We start from the raw sequence: 25845 nt of genomic DNA on the forward strand, positions 1-25845 counted from the left end.
ATGGACGTGCTTGCGGAGGAGTTTGGGAACTTGACCCCGGAGCAGCTGGCTGCGCCGATCCCGACTGTAGAGGTGAGGGCAGGACACGCGTGGAACGGAAGGGACGCTGGCATGCGTCCCCGGGAGGCGTTGCCCCGAGAGCTCTGGCCGCGGAGGGGGGCGGGCCGCGTCTTCCGCGCATGCTCAGGACTTTGCGCGTGCTCGGGGCTCCGCGCGCGAGTCCTCTCCAGAGCCGGCCACCGCTTGTGCGTGCAAGGGTCAAGCTGAGGGGAGATGTCGGCCGCCGCGCAGACTCAGCGGCTCCGCTCACGGCTCTCGGGTTGGACGCATTCCAGTGTTGGTGTGTTGTCAGGGGAGGGCTGACTCTCGCCCACCTTGGGGGAACGTATTGCATCTTTGACGGCTTATAAGGGATAATGAGGTCCAGGGAGCTTAGGCCACTTTGGTGAGGTCCCACAGCTGGCTGTGGTGGGAAAACCAGATCGTCTGAATCCCAGGCTAGTAATTTCTCCTTTTCACCGGGAACTCAAGTTTGGGCTGCAGGAGTATTTTAAACGCCGAGAAAATTCACTCCAAATTTTGCCTAGGTGTTTTCAGGGGAATAGCCCCGTAGGTTTCATCAGATTCTCAGAAGTTAAGGATAACTGCCCTACAGTGAGCTGCCTAATGAAGTTCAGATGTTGACGTAATTTTATTTTCTGGAAAGGTACATATAACTTCTCTGGGCCTCAAAATCTTAGTTGGCATGGGATGGGAAGTGGAGAAATAGTCAAGGGAGAGATTCAGGTAGAGGGAACAGGGCACTGGAAGCCTGGAGGCAAGACCATGTGTTTTTAAGGAATTAAAACAAATCCAGTAGTACTGGAGTGAAGAAAAGTAGAGGAGAGATTAAGGGCGACAGATAAGGGTCCTGATTATGAAAGGTTTTGTTAGACATCTAAAGGAGGCCTGGGATGCCACTGACAAGTTTAAGGAGGAGAATGGCCGACAGGATCAGTAAATCTATTTCTTTAATAATTATTCGGCAAATAAAGGAATTACAATCAGTCTGTTAGATTCAATCTGTGAGTGCCTGCAATACACTGCTGATCTTCATTGGTCAATACTGGATTTTTAACTTTTTTTTTTATATTGGAGTATAGTTGATCTGAATTTTTAGCTCTTGAACAGCTATTTAAGAGCCAGCATTTACTGAGCACGTATGTGCCAGCTCTGTTCAAGCCTAACGAGCATTATGTTATTTAATCATCTGAAGCAAGTAATATTTTTGCCCCATTTTTTTGCCAATGAAGATTTTTAAGGTCCAGAGAGGTTAAGTAACTCTCCCAGTTTCAGAAGGCTGTTAAATGGCTGATCTGTATTTTGGACCCTGGCAGTCAGACTCCAGAGCCCTCATCCTTAACTGCTGACTGGACTGCTTCTCCAGAGAGCTGAAGGAATAAGCCTAAAGGATTTCTGTTTCTTGTCTGAATTTGCACAGCTGTGAAGGGACCAGTTCTACATTTCCAGTCTTCTGATTCAGGAGTAACAGTTCCTTTTCATGGCCCTCTGCATCTAATCCACCGTCCCATCTTAAGGGCCCCCAACTACAAAATTTACTCAATTCTGAAACTTCATTTCTTCTGTTCTCCAAGTCTGAACCACTGTCATCTCTTATTTCCTAGGCTCCTGACTTGTCCCATTCCAACAGTCTGTTCTTTGCTCTGTAGCCAGAGCCATCAGTTTAAACAGGCAGATATGATCATGTTGCTCCCTTGGTTAAAATTCTGCAGTCTGCCCATTGCTCTCAGGGCAAAATCTAAAGTCCTTACCATATTTATATGAGTCCTTTTCTCATTCTGGCCACTGCTTACTTCTCTAACCTGTTTCTTCTCCCCACCCCCCACCCCCACCCCAGATCTCCTCAAGATCTTTCTACTCTCCTCATATAGTCTTCTCTGATCTTTCTCGCATTCTTCTTTGTAGATTTACATACAGTAAGATGCATGAGTACTAAGTGTTCATTTACATTAATTTTGAGTTATGTATACCCAAATGACTAGCACCCCATACAAGATATAGAACATTTTCAGCATCCCACAAAGTTCCCTTTTCAGTTTGTGCCCTACCACGCCTTTTGATTTCTATCATCATAGATGAGTTTTGCCAGACTCAACTTCTTTTTTTTTTTGTTTTTAAGATTTGACTTTTTTTAGAGTAGTTTCAGGTTCACAGCAAAATTGAGAGGAAGGTATAGAGATTTTCTACATACCCCCTGCCCCCACCTACCTTTTTTCTTGAAAAATGTTTTTACTTTTTCCAGGTTGTCTGCCTCCCCCTCAGGCCATTCCTCAGTCTTCTTTGCTAGATGTGCTTTCTGCTCCTCATCTCTAAATGTTGGATTGTTTTTGATCTCACTTCATGGAACTCTTCTCCACCTATATACTCTGTAGGTGATTTCATCTGTTACACGGCTTTAACTACTATCCATTTGCTGACCTCTCCCTGATTTAGATCTCCAGGCCACTCTCTTCCCAAGTTCCAGACCTATATTTGTTGTCTATTTGGCATCTCCAGATAGACAAATGGATATCTCAAACTTAACATGCCCCCAACCAAACTCCTGATGACCCCTGCACACCTAAACCTGCTGCTCTGACAGCATCCAGAAATCCAGCATCCTCCTCATCTCCAGAAATGGCAACTCTAAGGTGTCAGTCTCAACTCCTCTTTCTCTCAGTCTCCATCTAATCTACTGTCAAGTCCTGTTGGCTCTAACTTCACATTGAGTTTCCTAGCCAACAGTTTCTCACCACCCATATTGTTATCAGCCTGGAGTATTCCAGTGAACTCCTAAATGATCTCCCTCCTTCTAACCTTGCCTGTTCTCACCCCAGCAGCTAGAGTGATCCAGTTAAAATGAGTCACATCATCTTGTCACTCTTTTGCTCAAAACCTTCCAGTGCTTCTCCTGTTACTCAAAGTAAAAAAGTTTACAGTTCTTGGGAAGTCTTACATGATCTTGGAGCCCTTACTCAGAAACTGTGTATTCTTACTTAAGACTCAGTTCTAACCGTTTGTCAGATTTCCCATTAACAGATTAGATACCATTCATGAAGAGTCTTATCATGGTAGGCTGTTTACGACCTCAGGAAGGTGTGAAGAGCAGGCCTAAGAACTCAAGAAGTGTGGCAGTTTGCAGCCATTTAAAGTAGGAGATGGACACCATGTGATATCCTTCTGCAGCCTGAGCTCTGACCAGGCACTAGTTGAGAAAAAATAGGGGCGAAAAAGAACTCCCTTTGGGTTGAGAGACCTAGCTTCCACACCAGACTCTCTGAAACTTACTCACCCTTCCTCAAACTGGCAAACCCTGCTTACTCAGGAAGTGTCCTGAGAATAAAATAAAGATAAAGAGTACTTGGAATCTTGAGTCACCAAGAAGAGATTAAAGTATATTCTATTTAAGAAATCTGTGGTTTATATATACTTGTGTGTGTACATGTTTGTATACATGTACATACACAGCACATATATGATTTCCATAAAAGTGGCTGCAATGTAAAAATTGTTCTTTTTGTTTTCATTTACTTTCTTTTGCTTACTGTGATGAAGTGAGTCATTTTGGGTACATTAAAATAACTTCTCATGAAAATATTGTGATTGCTAGCACAGAGTTCTGATCCTTATATTGTTCTGATTCACAGGAAAAATGGCGGCTGCTTCCAGCATTTTTAAAGGTAATTAATATTTACTAATAATTAGTTGTTTTTCCAATGCAGAGTGAAGAAATAAGCCTTTTTTAAAATTAATTTTTCTTCACCAACATTTTTTGACTTTGTACAACTGTGTGCTTTTCTAGGTTTTAGAAATACAAGAAATTATAAGGCAGTATCCCTGTCTATAAAATACTAGTTAGGGGATTGCTAATCTAATTTTAGAGATAGGAAGTAGTATACATTGTAGCATGGCCCATGAATAATACAAACCAAAGTGCTGTTGGCAAGAGTGATGCCACAAGTGGTCAGAGAGGGCCTCCCAAACGAGGTGAGATGTAAGCCACATCTTAAGAGGAAAGGAATGAACTGAGCTGAAAGGTAGGATGCAGGGAGCATGGCTTAATAAAAGTGCTCAAGAGGAGCCTCCACGAGGTCTGTAGGAAACAGAGTCCAGTCTGCTTGGCTGGAACGGGTGAGTGGCTAGACAGAGGAACTACAGATTATAAGGTTCCTATTATTATTGAATTTCAATTTTAAAGAGCTTATGCTGAGTAGTAGCAGGTTCCACAATGATAGACCACTTGACACACAGTAGGATGGTTATAGTCAAAAAAAGAAAGACAGTAGCAAGTGTTGGTGAGGATGTGCAGCAATCAGAACCCTAACGCTCTACTGATGGGAATGTAAAATGTTGCAGCCGCTTTGGAAAACAGCCTGGCAGTTCATCAAATGGTTAAACATAGTTACCATCTGATCCTGCGATTCTACTCCTAGGTATTTACTCAAGATAAAGGAAAACATATGTCCGTGCAAAAACTTGTACACAGATGTTCAGAGCAGCATTATTTATAATAGCCAAAAAGTGTAAACAACTCACATGAACACCAGCTAATGGATGGATAAATAAAATATAGTATATCCATACAATGGAATATTATTTGGCAATAAAAAGAAATCAAGTGCTGACGTATGCTACAACATGGATGAATCTTGGAAGCATCTCGCTAAGTGAAAGAATGAAGACTTGAAAAATGAGTAGAGTTTTGTCCAACTTAGTTTTCTGTTAATAGGCAGAGGGGAGAGTGCTGGGAGATGAAGCTGGGAAGCTGTCAGGGCCAGATTTCTGACCAGATTATATGGTTAAGGAACTTGATGTGAAGGATTTTGGCTTTTCTTCTAACAGCAATAGGAAGCTCTTGAAGAAGTTTTAAGTAACCAAAAATGAAATAAAATGATAGTAAGGTCAAGGGAAGTTTTTTTGTTGTTGTTGTTTTTAATTATGACTTTTTTCTTTTTCAAAGGGAACTATATATATTTAGTTCCTATATATATAGAACTATATATATATATATATATATATAGTTCTATATATATATATATATATATATATATATACACACATATGCATAAGCAGAGGAGAAGGGGTAGGATTTTTTTTTTTTTTTTTTTTTTTTTTTTGCGGTACGCGGGCCTCTCACTGTTGTGGCCTCTCCCGTTGCGGAGCACAGGCTCTGGATGCGCAGGCTCAGCGGCCATGGCTCACGGGCCCAGCCACTTCGCAGCATGTGGGATCTTCCCAGACCGGGACATGAACCCGTGTCCCCTGCATCGGCAGGCAGACTGTCAAGCACTGTGCCACCAGGGAAGCCCGTGGGTAGGATTTATGATTCAAAAAAGAGGAGACTGTTTGTGGTATGTGGTCCAAGAAGAGGTTGTCTACTACATATTGGCATTTTCCATTGACACTTGCCATCTACCTCTACAAGGATTAAATCATGTGCTGCTACAGCTGCTGACTTTCAACACCCCCTGAAAGGAGTTCAGGGTGGAGAGCAGAAATGAGCCACTGTGTGCTCTGGGAAAAACTGGCAAAAACAGGTCTTCAGATAGTTATATATATATTTTTTAAATTTTATTTTACTTATTTTTATTTTTGGCTGCGTTGGGTCTTCGTTGCTGTGCATGGGCTTTCTCTAGTTGTGGTGAACAGGGGGCTACTCTTCGTTGCGGTGCACGGGCTTCTCACTGTGGTGTCTTCTCTTGTTGCAGAGCATGGGCTCTAGGCACACGGGCTTCAGTAGTTGTGGCTCACGGGCTTAGTTCCTCCGCGGCATGTGGGATCTTCCCGGACCAGGGCTCGAACCCGTGTCCTCTGCCTTGGCAGGCAGATTCTTAACTACTGCGCCACCAGGGAAGCCCGATAGTTAGATAATTTCAGAAGCCAATTTTATGAGCCCAATTCTTGCATCTCCTCGTATCTAGAAAAGCACTAAAATCCTTCATGGTGACGTGTGTGCCTCGTGACTAGCAGTAACCTTCACGAAAGTAGCAGAAACCTTCTGTAAAAAATATGTGCTCGATTGCATGTACTCCCCCTTCACCAAAATCACATATATACTGACCTGACCCCCTGCGTCTTTGGAGAAGTTTCTCAGAGCTTTCTGGGATGCTGTCTCCCGGCTGCAGTCCTCATTTTGCCCCCAAATAAAACTTAACTTGCAACTCTCATGTTGTGCATTTTTTTAACTCAACGGTTACTATGGCAACCGTGAAGGTACTCGAACCTTCAATCTTCTGAACTGTCGACTAGAATATTAGTGCTTAGATGGCAGGTGCCAATGGAAAATGCCACTTTGTAGTTGACAAGGTAGAGAACTTAACAGAGACATGAGACTACAGCTATTTCATTCATTTAAAGTTGGGGTTCTCTTTTACTCAGACCACCTTGAAATATATTTGTCCAAGAACAAAAATATAAAGATTTTTAATATGTAACTGAAGACAGTAACTTGAAGCTTGTGAGGCTGCAGTGCTGTGGGCAGGTAGAATCAAGACTTGGAATGTTAGGTTGGGGTGACAGCAGTGAAGAGAGTCTCATGTAAGTCCCTCTTGTTTTGCACAAGTACCAAATGGGGTGTGCTTGACTTAATAGCATTCTTCTGTGAACATAAAAATTACCTTTTGAGTTTTAGTTGATCAGCCTGTAATGTGACCTTGTTTTTTAATAGCAGTGGTAAAATATCCAGAATGAGGGAGGTACGTAGTAGCCCCACTGTACACTGGTCAGACTGTGGAGGATTGTCAGTGAGTTCAGGACATCCATGTGATGACGAAGTGGAGCCCACTCAGGAGCGGTTCGTGGGCTGCTGAAGGGTCTGGAAGGCATGCCTGCGAGAAATAGTGGAAGTGCCTGTTCAGCCTGGAAGTGAGAACATGAAAGAGAGATGTGATCACTAAACAGACTGTGGTAGAGCAGACATTTTCTCCAGAAAAGGCAGTTAAGCCCAAGGGGTGGAAACTGTGGGAAGGCAGACTGCAGATCATTATAAGGGTGAATTTTTCCCCTAACAATCAGGACTATTTCATAATAGGATGGCTGCTTTGTAAGCCAGTGAGATCCTGAATAAGGAGGTGGAATTAAAGCAAAGGCCCTGTGATTATCTGTCTGTAGAGAGTGTTCTAGAAGTGTTGAACTAATTGTGTTTGAAGATTAATGTAAAAAGATGAACATATTACAGTCCTTTAAATCCTAAGACTGGATTCTATGTGTTTATCGTTTCAGTGTTTTTTATAGCGCTTTGTGCAGCCATACTGACTTCTGAGATGAAAGGAAGTCACTGCCAGCTGATCGATCTTAGGTCCCTGATGTTCACTCTGCTTCCAATTTTAAATGCAATTATTTTTGGTTTTCTTAATAGAGATCCTTGTTTTTTCCCTTCATTCTTCTAAAAGTGATATGGAAGACAGATATGTGGAAATCATAAAACTGCTTACATAGGAGCAAGACAAGAAAGAAAATAGACATTGTTTGGGGGTTGAAGAGATGATGCTCAACTGCTGTATTTTTTCTTGGATTTTTTTTGTAAATTCAAAGCATGTAGGGAAAATCCTGCCTTATTTGTTAGCTCATGGGGAGTCATTAGGTATATTCAGGTACTCATATCTTGAATTCCAAAGGTCAGATTGTTTCTCAGGAAAATTTGAGGGTGTTCTAGTAAGATGGAGGAGAGATGGAGTGAGGACACAGAAATGTAAAGCTTTGCTAAGTAAAATTCATGGATTTTTTTTCTCACTTTGGTTTTGAGGAAAATTTATGTATCAGGTGAGATCCATTGTGTAATCTGCTATTTTGTTGCTAACCTACTTTTTACTTTTTATCTGTTTAGGTGAAAGGCCTTGTGAAACAGCATATAGATTCATTTAACTATTTCATTAATGTAGAGGTAAGCATCAGATCTTGGAAAAGGATATGGTTAAGAATTAACTGGAAGCCAGAGTCTTTCCTCATGTTACTCTTTCCCCTGCAGATAAAGAAAATAATGAAAGCCAATGAAAAGGTTACGAGTGATGCTGACCCCATGTGGTACTTAAAGTAAGGAATCAACTACTCTTAATTTGCTATTTTGATTATGTCTAACATTTTTTTATAGTGAATGTAGTTGCTGTCAAAACTCTTTTAACATAATTCTCCTTTTATCTGTTTGATAGGAAGATATTTATTTTCAATTGGTAAGCTAAGGATAACAGGTAGTTATGAGTGAAAAGTTACTGAAACTATTAGGTTTAAACTTTTTTAAAAACAATTTTAGAGGAAAATTACAAAAAGAGGACAAGGAGTTCCCATGTTACACTTCACCCAGTTTATACTAATATTCACATCTTATGTAGCCATAGCATAATTAGCAAAACTAGGAAATTAGCACCGATACAATACTGTTGACTAATCTACAATCTTAGTTTTCCCACTAATGTCCTTTTTCTGGTCCAGGATTCAATCCAGGACCTGCATTATATTCAGACGTCATATGTCTCCTTCATCCTCTCCAATCTATGACAGTTCCTCAAGCTCTCTTGGTCTTTCATGACCTTGACACTTTTGAAGAATTCTGGTCAGTCGTTTTGTAGAAAGTCCTTGATTCGGGTTTGTGCGGTATTTGCTCTTGGCTACATTGGGTTATGCCTTTTTGGCCAGAATACCACAGAAGCAATGCTTCGTGTCATTCTCACTGTACCGTATCAGGGGGTACAGATGTCAGTATATTTAACGGCTGGTGATTTTAACTTTGTTCACTTGATTAAGATGGTATCTTCGAGGTTTCTCCACTATAAAGTTACTAATTTTTCCTTTAGTAATTAATCACTGTCTTATAAGGTGATCCTTCGAGACTATGCAAATATCTTATTTCTCATTGCACTTTACCCACTGCCTTTAGCGTGCATTGATGATCGTTGCAGCAGTTACCTACAACAGTAACTGCTGTGGTGTTTACCTATTGGCAAGTCTCTATTTCCATCGTTCTTTCTACATTAATATTAGAATTCTACTGTGAGGAAGAGCTTTTTCTTCCCCTCATTTACTCTCTATCTGTAATTTTATTTATATCAATATGAACTCATGGGTGTTTATTTTATTCTATACACCATAATCCAGTACTGTCATTGTTTTATTTCTCAAATGGTCCCAGATTTGACCATAGGGAGATTCATCAAGTTGACTGCTACATCCTTTTAACATGCTCCTGTGAATTTTCGAGCACTCCTCTACTTTCTGGTACCATGAGATGTGGTTCATCTAGTGCTTTTCCTGTCCCAGCCTGGAATCAATCATTTCTCCAAGGAGCTTTAGTCTCTTTTATTGGAGAGTAGTGTTTAGACACCAAGATATGGGTACTAAAGTCTCAGTAGACAGAGCTATATTCACTTATTCAATCCTAGGATATACATAAAGTAGTTTCAGAATTGTTAATTCATCACTCTGTGAGAATAAAATTTACTGATATTTGTATACTGCTTTTCTGTCTTTGCTGTATCCAATCAAAATACTGTTTTCTAAAGTTACTCAGGTTAGTTATTTTCTTTCTTACCTTTTCAGTGCCGTTATATTATTCATTTGTAGTGCAGTAAGGTTTGTATTCCATTTTGGGTATGTGAGACATTATTTGGTTGTAAGAGTTAGACCTATAGAAAAAAGTCTACTCAGAAAATTGTCCCTCCCCTTCCAGTTCTTCCCACCCTGTTCCCAGTGCTCCCTGTAGGTAACCAGTCTCATTAGTTTCTGCTTTCTTCTTCCTGTTTCTTTTGCACAAATGAGCGCATATAGTTTTTCCTCTTATATCCTTTCTTATGAGAATGGTGGCGTACTATAGCTACTCTTTTGCATTTGCTTTTTTCCTTAAGTGTCATTTGTAGGGAGCTATAGTTTCAATATTTTTGTAAAGAGATTTACAGTATTTTTTTTAAAGGTACTTGATAGCATTTTCTCTCCTTTGTAAACTGTGTGTTCTATGACTTTAAGATCTCCAATTATAATTTTTTAATTTGTCATCCTCTGCAAGGTAAGCATTTGTCAAAGGGCAATCTTGTATTTGGGAGGAAAATAGCTTGATTGTTTATATGTTCTTTGAAGAACTGTAATTGGTTCTGGAATAACTTGCTTTTCAGATATCTTAATATCTATGTCGGGCTTCCTGATGTTGAAGAAAGCTTCAATGTAACTAGACCAGTGTCCCCTCATGAGGTAATTATCAACCTTAATTTAATTGGATTTGTTTGGTTTAACTGGAAGAGTCAGTGCCCTTAAAATATATTCTTAAAAACTGATTTAAAAATGGGGAAAAATCTCTTATGAGACAAGATAACCAAAATAAATAAGCACCTGTATAATACCATACTATATTAGGAAAGAGTTTTGTATTAGTTGGTTTATCATTTAATCCTAGTTAACTTGTCCTGTTAGGTCACTGTGTCTTTATGTCCTGTTTCTGAGTTTTTTCATGGTCTCCCCACCCCCCGTCCTTGCTGACCACTGGTATCTGGTGCGGTGTGCTGTTCCTGCAGGGGTTTCTCGCTTAGTGCGTATTTTGAGGGTCATCAGGCCTTGCGTTTGCAGAGGAACTGAGGACAAGGAGCTCACGGTCTAGCAGAAGAGGCAGAGGAGAAGAAAATGTAAATGCCGGGGTTTTAAAAGAGCTACAGACAACGGCTTTTAGACCAGGCCTGTTTATTGGCTTTTAACGGATTCTAGATTTCACTTCAAATTCTTCCACTTAGTGTCCATAATTGGGCATTGATTCAGGAAGGAAAATGATTTTTGTAGATTTTCCTGGTTTGTATTAATGTAAAGCTAAAATAGCAATTAGGGAACATAGCACAGGAATCTTTAGTAAAGAACAAGTAAGGTTTTAGAGTGCTATGGTTGTTTTCTAAGCAAGGTGAAACAGGAAGTGTGATCAAGTAACCAGATATTTTATATAGGTAATTTTGGTATTAATCACCGAGTATTGATTGAGCATTTATTTTGTGCTGCAAAATTGGGAGATACAAAAGAAATAAGACATAATATCTTTGCTCGAGTTCATAGTCTTGTGGATTAAAATAACAAAACAAATGAAACAGAGACACCAGGGTTTGCAGCCTAGACGGTAGGTAAGGCGAATATGTGACGTTGGATTGAACAGGGAGTAGTGAGGACTGGATGTTGGAAACTGTGTGCCCCGATTTGGCTTTCCCCACCTCCATTTTCCATCTGGCTAGGACTTTCCAATTTTTCAAGAACTAAACAGCCAATTAACAATTTCCAAGTCACCTTCTAAACCAGCATATGGGTTCAGAGAAGGGAGAAGACGAAGACTTCGAAGTAGTTCAAGAAGGCTGAAGCCACAATTGCCATTATAATAATTATTCCTGATGTTGAAGAAAACACATGGGTATTACTGCAATTAGAGAAAGAGGGTGCAAAGATTTCTTGGAGGGATATTGACTCTTAGAGAGATGGGGAGCGTGGGAGAGCAGGTGGGTGGGCAGTCATGGGACCCACAGCAGGACTTGGGGTGCAGGTACTGCAGGCTCTACCCACACAGCCCTATTCCTTTTGATAAGAGAGAGTTCGAGGGGGACAGAGGGGGCCCCAGAGGTAGTTTGGGACCCCATGTTTACCACTTCTGTCAAATTTCATTTCCATTTGAAGGGATGAGTTTGTTAAGACCCATGAATGTCTGCCTATCATGGGTGTTACATTAGTTTTATTAACAAAAATGAGATAATATTTATATAGTACTCTGTACCAGGCACCATTCTAAAAATATATACTCATACTCTTGGGAATTAAAATTATTCACATTCCCATTTTACGTATGAGGAGACTGAGATGCAGAAAGGTTATTTAAAACTTAATTGGTAGAGCCAGGATTTGAGCACAGAAAATAGAGTCCACACTCTGATCACCATGCCACCCTACCTTTGATCAGGCCTGCAGGAGGCTTGATATAATTAAATATAAGGTAATATACTGGTCAATAATAGGACTATATAATATTTTTAAATCCTAGGCACTGTTAGGCTAGAAAAAGTTTGTATCTGTCTTTGGTGCAGTAAAAGCCAGAGAGAGGATTCAGCATCATGAATTGCATCGTTGAGGTTGAGAGAAATTCTCTTTTTGAGACTGCAAGGCACCTGATGACCATCAATATAATGGAGAAGTCATCGGAAGATTTTCATGGGGTTCCCTGATCATGGCCCAGGCAAGGGCTTCTCTTAGTGAGTCATCACTACGTGAAAGTAAAGTGCACACCAACAATTTCTAAAGTTCTGCAAGTGACTCAGAAATTGTTAGAATGATGCGTTGAGTGATTCATGCTCTGACATATCCCTTGGAAAGGAATTTTGTGATATAGTTTAGTTTGTTTGGAGAATAAAAGGAAATATAGTTTAATTCTTTTAGTTTGTGCGTGTACATACTTTAGTTATTATACTGGTTGTTAACTATTTTGAATAAGCCAGCCACATTGATGACTTTCCAAGGACCCAGTTTGCAAGGGATGATCTAATGGCTTCAAAGATGTGGGAGCAGACTGGTGATGGCATCAGATCAGTGAGAAGAAAATCAGTACCAGATTTATTGTCCCATTTCTGGGCTGGCAGGGGTGGGGAAGCTGTGGCAATGTCTAGATCCATGGCTGGCATTATCCCCTCATGGAGAAGGTAAGCTTGTAACTCCCAGTGCCCTTAAGGCAGCACAGGGGGCAGCTGTGTTCCATGGAGGGATCAGAGTCCAGCATGGGCCATGCTTCTACTCGAGAAGAGCTCTTTGAGGCTGCCAGGATCCTTTCTTTTCCAGAGAGGAGAAGCCGTGATTGTCTGATTCTCTTTCAGTGCCGGTTGCGGGACATGACGTACTCTGCCCCCATCACAGTGGATATTGAATACACCCGAGGCAGCCAGAGGATCATCCGCAACGCCTTACCCATTGGCAGGTGAGGACTGACACTTCCTGGAACCTCGCCGCCAGCATTGCGGCCCTGTGAGGTGACCTCGAGCAAGTACTAATGCTCTTGCCCTATTTCCTCATCTGAAAAATGGGGGAGATGGAGCCTACTTCACGGGGTTATTTTATGGGTCCAGTGAGTCAGCACATGTAAAGCACTTGGAGCAGCGTCCTTCACGTTGTTGTGGTTGTTATATTTAAATTGTGAAACCTTTTCCATAAAGTTAAGGAAATTGCTTCCATTTCCTCCTGTAACTTCAGGCTGTTAGGGAAACATTGGGTAAGATAGCATTTCACTGAATGCTCCTGGGCTGGTCTTCTTGGTGGATTCTTACATATTTTGAGTTTTCCTGGAAGAATGAGCGTTTATAGCAGTATTTAAGGCAGAAATTATTTATTTGCCCAGAGCAAGTTTGGAAATAATAGATAGCATCAGCTAGCATTTTTGCTGCCTGCTTTTCCTAATTAGGGAAATATATTGATTCTCCTGTAGAAATGGACAAAATCCACAATATTTAATAATGAGTTTAATAATGATGTTGAACTTTAAACTTAGTGCAAATAATTACCGCTCAAGTGTTCCGCCCCCCTTCAAAAGTGCTAAGAGTTTAATAAACATCCATTTGTTCATTAAATATGCACCAGCTAACTGTCATTGTCTGCACTCTGCTGGGTCCTCAGGTAAGTAGAAGACACTTAAGACATCGCTTGTTTGGCTACATTCTCCTCATTCTTCACTTAGGAAAAGAAGTAGGGATATTAAAATGTTAATCTTTGTCTTAGCACGGCTATTTATCAGTGTTAAGATCAGAGCTTCTCTCTTTCTTGTAAATGGACCATACTTGTGTCCAGTTAAATCTTGGACTGTTGCTAAATGATTATCCAGTTTGAGTATTGTGAAAGAAAGGCAGGAGATACTGGAGCAAACCAGAAATACATTTAAGGTTTAGATCCTGGGTTAAAGAGGGGCAGGGAAGGATGGGCATGTAACTGGTATTTGTTGAATACCTACAAGGTGCCAGGTCCTGTGATAGGTGATTTCATTTGTTAGGCCTGCATTCCGAAAAACGACCTCTGTTAATTAGACTGCTTATATGTACCATGTACTACCATAATTGGAAACATCTCATTTAATTATTTTTTGAACTAAAAAGTTTTTAGTTTAATCCAAATAATATTTATACTTGGTAGCAAATCAAATAGTACATAAGAACATTTGATACAAAGCAGGAGTCTTCCTCCCTACCCTTCCTCATCCCTAGTCCCATTCCTGACCTTGTAACCAGTTCTGTTATTTCTTCTGGTTATTAACATCCATAACTTTAAATGCTATGCTTATACCTTTTTTTCTTGCTACCTCAATTTTAGACAACTATTTTCTGACTACTAACATAGAAGGTGTGGATTGGTTTATCTGTATCATTCACTTTCCTTCTCCCTTCCTCTTCCAATTTTGTTTCTTATTTTTTAATTCTTCAATTCTTCTTTTGGTTACTCTGGTAATTTTAATATTCTTAAAAAAATTTTTAATATTCTTATATATTAGTCAGTGTCTTTTTTCTTTATTTAAATATCAAAATGAGGACTTTTTTTTTCTGGGTGTTTTTTTTTTTTTTTTGGCCATGCCTCGAGGCATGGGATCTTAGTTCCCCAACCAGGGGGAACTAAGGGATTGAACCCACACCCCCTGCAGTGGAAGTACGGAATCTTAACCACTGGACCACCAGGGAAGTCCCTAAAATGAGGATATTTCTATCCCTACCTTCCCATTATGATTTCTTTTTTAACCTATGAGTTACTTAGAAGACTGTTTTTAAATTTGCAAATTGGTGCTTTACATCAAGTTTTGGAACTTTGTGGAGACCTGTTTCTTTTCATACATGTTTCATGTGTGTTTGGAAGCAAGGGGTATTCTCCAGTTGTTGTGTCACTGTCTATCTTTCTTTTCGATCAAGCTTGTTAATTGTGTTGTTTAGATATTATGTGTCTTCACTGATTTTTTGATTGGTTTTAATAAGTACTAGGAGAGATGTGTTAAAATCTCCCACTACGATGATGGATTTGTCCGTTTTTCCTTATGTTTTTGTGTATTTTTGCTTTTTGAAGTTATGATATTAGGTACATGGAAGTTTTGAATTGTTAGGTGTTCCTGGTGAATTGAACCTTTTGTTATTGAATATTAGGCATTTATCTTTATCTCTTGTAATATTGTTTTGCCTTAAAATTTATTTTGTCTGCTCTTATTATAGCCACATCTGCTTTCTCTTGGTTATTTTTCTGGCATATCATTTTTTTTATCCTTTTCTTTTAATCTTTATGTCCTTACGTTTTAGGTATGTTTGAAATAAACTGCATATGGCTAGATTTAAAAAAAATTATCTGAGAATGTAGTTCACTTACATTTATTATATGTTACAGATATATGTGGATATACTTCTGTCAACTTATTTTGCATTTTTAATCTGTCCAGCTTTTCATTTCAGTTTTTTCTCTTTTTGCCTTTAGGGTTCATGGATGTTTTTTTTCCCTACTCTCTCCCAGCTGATTTGAAAGTCATGTACAGAAGTTCTGGTTGCTTATGCTTACCTTAGAAATTTTGAATTGCGTATTTTACAAAGTTTGAAAATAATATGTTTATTCCTATGGAAAGGTCATGGACCTTAGACAGCTTTAACTTGGATCAAATCAACCCTCCTGATATACATGCTTTTGTTATGCATTTTAGTTCTAGCTTGTTTTGTCTTTTTTAACCCATATATTAGAAATTATTATTATCGTAGAGCTAATATTTGTTTTTACTTACCCACATTATTTACCATTTTCTTTGTTCACTATACATTTTTGCATGTCAGACTTTCTTCAACATTTGTTTTTCATCTTCCTGAAATATTATCTTTTAGAAAATCTTTTTTTTTTTTTTGGCTGTACTGCACAGCTTGTGGGATCTTAGTTCCCTGACCAGGGATTGAACCCACACCCTCGGTAGTGAAAGTGCAGAGTCCTAACCACTGGACCGCCAGGGAATTACCTAGAAATTCTTTTAGTGAGGGTTCATTAGTAGTAACTTCTTTGTTTTTGTCTGAAAATATCTTTGTATCGACTTCATTCTGAATGGTGACTTAACAGAATACACAAATCTAGGTTGACAGTCACTGGCTTATCACTGCCCTATCGTCTGTTAATTGCATGTGTGAAGTTATCTGTCCATCCAGCTATCGTTCTCTTCTTTTAAAGGCAGGTTACCTGCCATTACCTCTGGCTTGGTTTTAAATCTTCTCTTTGTCTTTGATGTTTTGCATCTTGATTATGATGTGGCTTTCTTTTTATTTATTCTGAATAGATATTGTGTAGTTTATGCTTTCATACATTTTTTAGAAGTTCACAGCCATTGTTTCTTTGAATAGGACTTCTCACACATTCTGTGTATTCTCGCTGTGTAGAAATCTGATTAGACATACATGAGGCCTTCTCACTCTCTCCTTCCAGGACTCTGAAACCCTCATATCTTTATCTCTGTCTCTAAAATACATTCTTAATAATTTCTTCAGATCTCTTTTTCCGTTCAGTAATTCTGCCTTCAGCAGCATCAAATCTACTATTCAGCCTACTCCTAGATTTTTAAGTTAATGCTCACATTTCTCATTTCTAGAAGTTTTGCTTAGTTCTTTTTCAAAATTACCTGGTTAGTTTTGATAGTCCCTTGTTCCTTACACTTTGATTCATTGTGCTGTTTCTACCTAAGGGGAGTCACTTTGTTTACCACAAATGAAGTGTTGCCATTTGTGACTTTCGTTCAGGCTTGTCTGCAAAGTTTAAGTAAACCACACATTTGAGTTTTTGTTACCTGTACCAGAAGAGCAGTGTGCCTGAGGAAATACTTCATTTCACTTGGCTCTTTCATGCAATACCATCCTTCCGCCTTTCCTAGCATGTCAAACAGGAATGCAGACCCCTTGGTGATGTGTGCAGTGCCCAGTATGTATTCTTTTCAGCTTTTTTACCAGTGACAACCTGTATGTGACATTTTCTTTTGTTTTATTTTAAACAGAATGCCCATAATGCTACGTAGTTCAAACTGTGTTCTTACAGGAAAAACACCAGCAGAATTTGCCAAACTGAATGAATGTCCTTTAGATCCAGGTATGTGTGATTTCTTGGATTTGTGCCCCCTTCCTTTTGCTTTTTTTTTCTTTTGCTTTTGTTTTGCTCTTGCTGTTGTTTTACCACTTTTCCTCAAAAACAATACCAGCCTTTCTGCTTTATAGTCATCTTGGGTAAAACTTTGCAAAACATTGAGAAATTTGGTTCCAAATTTATTCTATTAGTCTGTATTTTTAAAAGATATACCGTTTCCTCTTTTATTTCAAATTTAAAACTTTAATACCCCAAGTTCTGATTTATTGCTGTGGTTTATCAGGCTTTCCTTTGTCTCTTTGCTCAGTGGTTTCTTTTGGTATGCTTAAAAATTCAAGAGTAATCTCACAAAGTTCCTTGTCTACCTCATCTGAAAAGTCACAAGTAGCTCACTTCAGGCTGTTTTAAATGCCGTATAGGGGCAAAAAATGAAGGTCTTCTGTTTAAATTTTTTAAAGTTATATTTTTGTACTTATTTCTAGGCAGTATTTTTTTTAAGTTTCAAGCTTAGCACTTAACAGAAAGTTCTTTTAATTTCTTAATTCATGTTTCACATTAATTTAGTTTATAGTTGCTCTAATCTAATTCCTTTAAATTTGCATTGATGTAGAATCCCAGAAGGTTTTGGAAAGAGGTTAACAAAGAACGTGACTTTATTAGAAACAGGATTTTGCATAAGTCAAATATATTGCCTTGTTTTTGCTTATATCCTGAAGGTAAAATGAAGTCTCACTTTATCCTGTTCTGAATTGTGTGCAAAAGTACGTCATAATGTTTTACAAGTTTTATTGAATATCAAATATTATTTTGGAAACCTAATCTTAATCTGCCATTGTCAATGATTTGTTAGAAAACTAAGAGCAAATTTTAGCTTATATTGAAGATTGTCAGTTAATTCTGTGCTTATAAAATCTGAAGACTAATTTATTTAACATTTTTTTCATTCACCTCTCATATATGTCAGCTGCTGGTGATCCATAGACCAATAAGATATGTTCCTTGTCTTCAAGATTATCATCTTGTGGTTCATTTGTATAAAATCGTGTGCTGAGACTATTACCAATTTGTAAAACAATATTGACAAACCCCTTCGAACTGAGTGATGGCCAGCACTGTGAGGTGATGGAAGAGTGATCAGGAGATCACTGCCATTACTAAATCACACTGTTGGAAGAATAGCTGGTGACACCTTTCTTGTTTCCCTTGGGCAGGGGGCTACTTCATTGTTAAAGGAGTAGAAAAAGTTATTCTTATCCAAGAGCAGCTGTCTAAGAACAGGATCATCGTGGAGGCTGACAGAAAAGGGGCCGTGGGTGCTTCAGTCACCAGGTATGGATAGCAGGGACAGTGTTCTTAAGAAATATTGATCATTCCATTAGTGTCAGATGATTATCATTCATTACGGAGGTAGCCAGTTATTTCTCTCCAATAACAGGCAGTGTAATAGTTAAACTATCTGCATTCAATTAATTGTGTAAGTCTGTAAGCATAGAGTATTGATTTAAAATTTCCAGTGATGAAAGTGTGAGACATTGCTCAAAAGGCCATTTGTTATTTTATTCAAGTTGAACTTTACGTTAATCTATAGCATTAAAGGAACTTTTAAAAAAGAAATTTAAAAAAACACTCTTTAGTTTTTCATGTGCCTTTTCAGTCTTTCACCATTTTACATATGTATTCTTACTCTGATATAATCAGAGACTATTTTATACTTAATGAATTGTATGTCATGTACTTAACATTGTATTGTTAGACCAACCTCCTTCATAGTGTACTCATTTTTCTACAACAGTATCCCTTATATCACTCCTGTAACTTCTTTTCTCTGATTTATTATTATGTAATTTGAAATTTGGATGTTAATGAGTTCTGGAAATAATAAAATGTGGCATAGTTAAAATGTCAGTATGCAATAGAGTTTCTCTTCTGACAACCTACAGTGAACTGCTTGGCTTAGAGTTTCTGCATTTTTCTTTCTGGTGGAGAGGCAGCTAACAATAGTGCCCATTTATTGAGCAGTTACTAGGAGCCAGGCAGTGTACTAGGTGCTTTATATATATTTAATTGTCACCTCAGCCCTCCAAGATAAGTGCTGTTATTTCCATCTGAGTAACAGGCCTTGAGCACAAGGTGACATCGATCATGAGGAAGCCAGCATTTGAATCGAGATCTAATAATTCTGCAACCCACATCTTCCTGTTGTATGCAGCTTTTAAAGCCAGGGCAATCAGGATTTGAATCCCACAGTTGTTTACTAGCTATGAGCTAGTTGGGGGAGTAGTTACTTAGCTTCTCTAAGCCTTGGTTTCCTTATATGTGATTTGGGGGCAACACTTCGAAATAAGTGTTCGTATGTAGGAGATTAGAGCTAGTGTAAGTAGAGTGAGTAACAGTGCACACAGCATGTAGTGGGTGATCAGTATGTGTTATTATTGTGGTTGATTAAAGCTTGGAAATGTTTTTAAATCCACTAGGAAAATTACAGCTAACAGAGATCTATAGAAGGAGGTTCCTTAGTTTCTTTTGGCTTCACTGTATACCAAGATTGTAGGTATATTTTATTGGATTATTAGTTTAAAAACTCATAGTATTTATTGATTTCCATGTAGTTTTCCCATTATAGTGTAGGCTCATTTTGAAGTTTTTCATTTCAAATGTATAAAATTGATCAGAAATATATCCCACACTAGATTAAAGCAATCCAGGTGGAATCAAAGTGAAGTAGGTCAAAATGAATTGGTGGTTGTCACTCATTCACACACAAAATTCCACCATAATCTCAAAGCTAAAGAAACAATTCTAGTGTTTTAAAATGTTGATGGAAGTGGTGGTGGAGGCAGGAGGGGAGTTGTGTAAAAAGACACCTATTTGGAAGGAAGGACCTTATTGATTGTTGTTGATGAGTTGAATCTTATTGATTGGTGGTCATTTGCTACTGCACGTTAACTAGCTTGGAACTAAGTGGGGATGTAGTTTAACCAACTTGTGTTTCCTTACAGCTCTACCCATGAGAAAAAAAGCAGAACCAATATGGCTGTGAAACAAGGACGATTTTATTTGAGGCATAATACTTTGTCAGAAGATATACCCATTGTCATCATATTTAAGGTGAGGCTGCAGGTATCTACTGAAAATTATAAAGAACTCTTTTTATGGTTTATTTTCATATGTAATTAGAAATTTGGAGCATAAGGAGTTCTAAGAATAAAAAGATTTGTGGCATAGAGAAGCTGTCAGTATTTAAAATTGAAAGCTAATAAGACTGGGGTTCAGGTACTTTTAAAAGTAGTGATCTATTTTGTTTTTTTTAATAGATACATGGTGAAGAATTCCAAAGGTACAAAAGGGTATATAGTGATTAGTAAGCCTCCCACCCACCTGTACCTAACCACAGTTATCCTACCAAAGGATACCACTGCTACTGGTTACTTGTGCATCTCTCTAGAGATAGTCTGTGCATATACAGCACATGAGTATGTAGTAGGTTTCTTTTCTGTTTTTTTTACTTACATACATTGCACACTATTTTGCACTTAGCTTGTTTTCTTTTCTGTAACTTACATCTTGGAGATACTGTTATATTAGTGCATACAGATCTACCTTTTCTACCTGTTCTTTTTATTTAAAATAAATAAATTTATGTATGTATGTATGTATGTATGTATGGCTGTGTTGGGTCTTTGTTGCTGCACGCAAGCTTTCTCTAGTTGTGGCGAGCGGGGGCTACTCTTCATTGCAGTGTGCGGGCTTCTCATTGTGGTGGCTTCTCTTGTTGCAGAGCACGGGCTCTAGGCACGCGGGCTTCAGTAGTGCCACAACTACTTGTTGCAGAGCACAAGCTCTAGGCACGTGGGCTCAGTAGTTGTGGCTCGCGGGCCCTATAGTGCAGGCTCAGTAGTTGTGGCGGACAGGCTTAGTTGCTCCATGGCATGCGGGATCTTCCCGGACCAGGGCTCAAACCCATGTCTCCTGCATTGGCAGGGGGATTCTTAACCACTGCGCCACCAGGGAAGCCCTACCATGTTCTTGTTAACAAAGGGTTCCATTTATGAGTGTACCATAATTTATTTAACTATTCCCTTATCAGTGGACATATACAACTCTTGCTATTACAGAGCTGCTGTAATATTTTATACAGGGCAAGGATATCTGTAGGCTAAGTTCCTAGCAGTGGAATTTTCTAGGTCAGAGAGTATGGACCAAGTTTTTTGTTCTTTTTTATGGACTTGAGGATTCTGGTGAATTTCTTCATAAACACGAATCTTTAAAGCTGATTTATCTTGTTTGTGAATTGTTGACTTAGAACCCAAAAGACATTTTCCCATAGAAATAATGTTTAAATGGTATAGTCTTCTCAGATAATTCTCAGATAATAGTGGCCCATTTAGCCTGCTCTGCGACTTAAATATTATACATATTCTATGAATGGTTATTTGTAGTATTAGTCATTAATCAAACAGAAAAATAGTCAGCATTATGTGATACAGTTGATGCTCAGTAATTGCAGATTCTGTATTTGGCAGTTCTTCTACTTGCTAAAATTTATTTGTAACCCCCAAATCATCACGTGTGGTGATTTTACCGTTATTCACAGACACGTGCAGGGACAGAGCAGCGAAAAATTCGAGTCACCACACGCGTACATTCCCAGCTGAGATCAGTCATGGGGATACCCTGCCTTCTCATTTCAGCTCTCGTACTACAAACAAATGCCCTTTTTGTAGTCTATTTAGTGCCATGTTTTTCAAATTTTTGTACTTTTTGTAAGCAATCTTGTTTAAAATGGGCCCAGGCATGGTGCTGACGTGCTGTGTAGTGTTTCTAATCACAAGAATGCTGCAGTGTGCCTTACGGGGGAAAACGTGTGTGTTAGATAAGCTTCATTCAGGAATGAGTTACAGTGCTGCTGAACGCAACCGCAATGTTAATGAGTCAACGATGATGTATATTAAATAAGGTGTCTTTAAACAGAACACACATAAAACAAGGTTCTGTATTGATCAGTTGAAGAAAGTGTAACCAGAGGCTCACAAGAACCTAACTCTGCATTTCTCCTGGGAACAATGTTTCACTGTTCACTAATTCAGTGTTTGCAGCAACTTTGTAGAACATGAGGTATATGGGTATAAAATGAATCTTGACAACTAGATTGATTGAAATAAAGAGCTCAGGTTATTTGAGGAATTACTGAAAGATACTGGGTAATTCAGATAATTTTAGAGGTTGATAAGCCACCAGTTGTTCATAGGTATTGAATGGATATTGACAAGTCAGGTTCATTAACTCAGGACATATCCATATTCTAAAAGCAATTACAAGAAGGAGGTTGTAGGAAATTTTTTTAATGCTTAGTATAGCTTAATGTGCTTTTGAGTTCTCTAAGTGAGATGATGCCATTTATTTTCTTTTTAGGATGATGATGATGATCGTAATAGCAGTACCATTATATTGGGGGGGCCAGAGAGAATTCTTAAATTTACTTTTTTATTACCTTTCTTCAAAGTTTATATTTTTTGTAATTATAATTTTTGTAAAAGGCAAAGTAATTTTGTCTTTTTTTATAGGGATCCCACAGTGCTCAGTGCAGTATCTTGTGTACATAGTGGGATCTAGTGGATAAAGAAAATTTTATCTATGTAAAATTATGCCTCCAGCAGAGGGCAGTATGTTACCATGCATCAGAAGGACTTTTATGGATGGTTTCAATGCTTGAAGGTACATAGGACTGCTTTCCTTAGACCAGACATTATAAATTAATTATAATGCAGATAATCTTATATCACTCATGGAAAATGGATCACTAGACACATGCATGCCTTAAAACCAGAAAATCTTTATTAAATACTTTTTTTGACTAGTTGACAAAAGTTTGATAAGACAGTTTCTTCTGTCAAATTTGTTTAATATTATGTTGTAAATGTATACATATATTTATAGCTGACTTATTAAATCCTTTTTAGAATGGGGCTATAAATTAACTGTGTGCATTTTTATGTAGCCAGTAGTTGAGATATCAAACTTCTCCCTTTCTGATTATAAAATAGTCCTTGCATTGTAAAAATTCAGAAAGCCACTAAAAAGTATAAGTACTTTTTTGGATATATTTTTTTCAAGACCTTTTTTCCTTTGCTTTTGTAATATACACATTGATTTTATTTTATTTTTTTCATTTAACAATGAATTGTGACTAGCTTTCCTCATCTATTAATAAAATCCACATCATTATTTTTAGTAGGTGTTGTATTATAGAATGCGTGTATGTGGTATAATCTATTAAGCAAATTCCTATAGTGTGACATTTACGCGTCGTTTTTTTCCCCTAAGTTTTCACTCTTATACACAACTCTGGGGGTCCTTGTACATACGTGTTTGTGCATGTTGCTGATTATTTTGTGAGACTTAATTCCTGGGTGTGGGATTATATATATTTTTAGAAACTTGGTGCATGTCATTAAATTTTTCTCCCGAAACATATTCATTACATTTTAATCAGCAGTATATATGAATTAAAATAAATATTTAGAAATTTTCAGTTCAAATAAATTAATTAAATTCATTGGTCACACATAGTCACTTTTTTTGGTCTCCCACAATAGGGATGTTTTAATAAACTTGTTTGAGAACCACTATTGAGACTTTCCCATCTGGGAGGGAGCATAGAATATTGATATCTTAGAATCAGACTGATCTAGGTTGATTTCCAGCCTCTCCACCTATTAGCTATGTGTCCTTGGGCAGATTTCCCAGTCTTCCTGAGTCTTGGATAACTATATCTAGTTTGTTATCCAAGTGAGCATTTCACCTAAGGGGGTTGTTTGAAGAGCAAATGAGATAATATATATTTTGAGCAGTAGACTGCGTAGAAAGACAATGCTATTTCTTTTTACTGAGTTCTTACACATTTAATGTCAGAAGCTCCGGAAAATAAAGTAGGATACGAGAAAAGTCACATCATTTCTCTTTTTGTGTTGTGTGGCCCTAACACAGACCTTGACAGTCATTAGGACTTGATGGTTGTTGATTGTAGCCAACAATTGGCTAAAAGTGACAGAAGCAGCAGGGCTTCCAGACTCCATGCTGAGTCTGAATATGACGGATAAAGCTTTTAAGGCCTAGATCAGCCTTATTAATGGACTTGAATCACTACAGACGTTCTCCTGCCCATGAATCTTCCCTACTTTACATTTGTATCCCTCAGTATTCAACAGTTGCACTATGATGGCATTTGTAGTCTGAAAATTTTTATGGGAGAGAGGACAAATATCAAGGGTGCTGGGCACTGTATTATATTGAAATTTTTGATCTTTAAAGAGAAAAAAATTACAAAGTTAAAGTGGGCCATCACAGTTATTTTATTATCTGCTAGGACTGCTTTTGGTTGTCAGAAGTCAACCTAATGATAGGTTGACTTCTGTCTACTTTAAAGAAAAATTAGTGATTTCTGAATGTTAGATATTTTAACAACTTACCCATTTCCCTTCTTCACGTAATATATGTCAACATGTCACTGTTAGCTTACATATCATTCTCTTCTGTTCATTAGTATTCTTCTTTCTGTCTCTAAAAATCACACTTTTAGTCACACTTAGTGGATATCCAAGGAGAAGACTTCCTGCCACTTTTTAAAGAGCACCTCCCCTTATTTTTGTTCTTATTGCTGATTGCCAGACTGGGTGACCTTCTGCAGAAGCATATTATCTTTGCTATTTTTTCGTAAGGTTATTGAATAGCATTCACTTTTTTTTTTACATCTTTATTGGAGTATAATTGTTTTACAATGGTGTGTTAGTTTCTGCTTTATAACGAAGTGAATCAGTTATACATATACATATGTTCCCATATCTCCTCCCTCTTGTGTCTCCCTCCCTCCCAGCCTCCCTATCCAACCCCTCTAGGTGGTCACAAAGCACCGAGCTGATCTCCCTGTTGCTATGCGGCTGCTTCCCACTAGCTAGCTACCTTACGTTTGGTAGTGTATATATGTCCATGCCACTCTCTCACTTTGTCACAGCTTACCCTTCCCCCTCCCCATATCCTCAAGTCCATTCTCTAGTAGGTCTGTGTCCTTATTCCTGTCTTACACCTAGGTTCTTCATGACATTTTTTTCCCTTAGATTCCATATATATGTGTTAGCATACGGTATTTGTCTTTCTCTTTCTGACTTACTTCACTCTGTAGGACAGACTCTAGGTCCATCCACCTCACTACAGATAACTCAATTTCGTTTCATTTTATGGCTGAGTAATATTCCATTGTATGTATGTGCCACATCTTCTTTATCCATTCATCTGATGATGGACACTTAGGTTGTTTCCATCTCCTGGCTATTGTAAATAGAGCTGCAATGAACATTTTGGTACATGACTCTTTTTGAATTATGGTTTTCTCAGGGTATATGCCCAGTAGTGCGATTGCTGGGTAGTTCTATTTGTCGTTTTTTAAGGAACCTCCATACTGTTCTCCATGGTGGCTGTACCAATTCACATTCCCACCAGCAGTGTAAGAGTGTTCCCTTTTCTCCACACCCTCTCCAGCATTCACTTTTGACTTATTAGTTAGGTGAAATGATTTCAGATATCTGGAGTACAAAGAGTTCCATATAAAGCTAGTTTTCAGATGTCTGAATTATGTCTGTAAAGCAAAATGGTTGGGCATTTTGCTGTCATTTCCATAGCAATATGTCATTTATTTGTAGCTGTGACTTCCAAAGGCTAAATAGTCATAAAGTCAGTTCCATCTTTGGAGCTGGA

General features: G+C 38.3%; 1 protein-coding gene across 1 annotated transcript in view; it reads left to right on the forward strand.

Moving 5' to 3' along the window:
- The window catches only part of POLR3B (RNA polymerase III subunit B), a gene marked incomplete at its 5' end in the record, with an annotated part of 112874 nt that continues 87029 nt past the window's right edge, over window positions 1-25845 (forward strand). The window contains 9 exons of the mRNA XM_079715886.1: window positions 1-72; window positions 3687-3719; window positions 7865-7921; window positions 8006-8070; window positions 10140-10215; window positions 12849-12949; window positions 17009-17100; window positions 18306-18423; window positions 20094-20202. Coding sequence (XP_079572012.1) covers window positions 1-72; window positions 3687-3719; window positions 7865-7921; window positions 8006-8070; window positions 10140-10215; window positions 12849-12949; window positions 17009-17100; window positions 18306-18423; window positions 20094-20202 — 723 coding nt within the window. The remainder of the gene's footprint in view (window positions 73-3686; window positions 3720-7864; window positions 7922-8005; window positions 8071-10139; window positions 10216-12848; window positions 12950-17008; window positions 17101-18305; window positions 18424-20093; window positions 20203-25845) is intronic.

Source organism: Hyperoodon ampullatus (genome assembly GCF_949752795.1).
Source record: "Hyperoodon ampullatus genome assembly, chromosome: 11".
NCBI lineage: Eukaryota > Metazoa > Chordata > Mammalia > Artiodactyla > Ziphiidae > Hyperoodon > Hyperoodon ampullatus.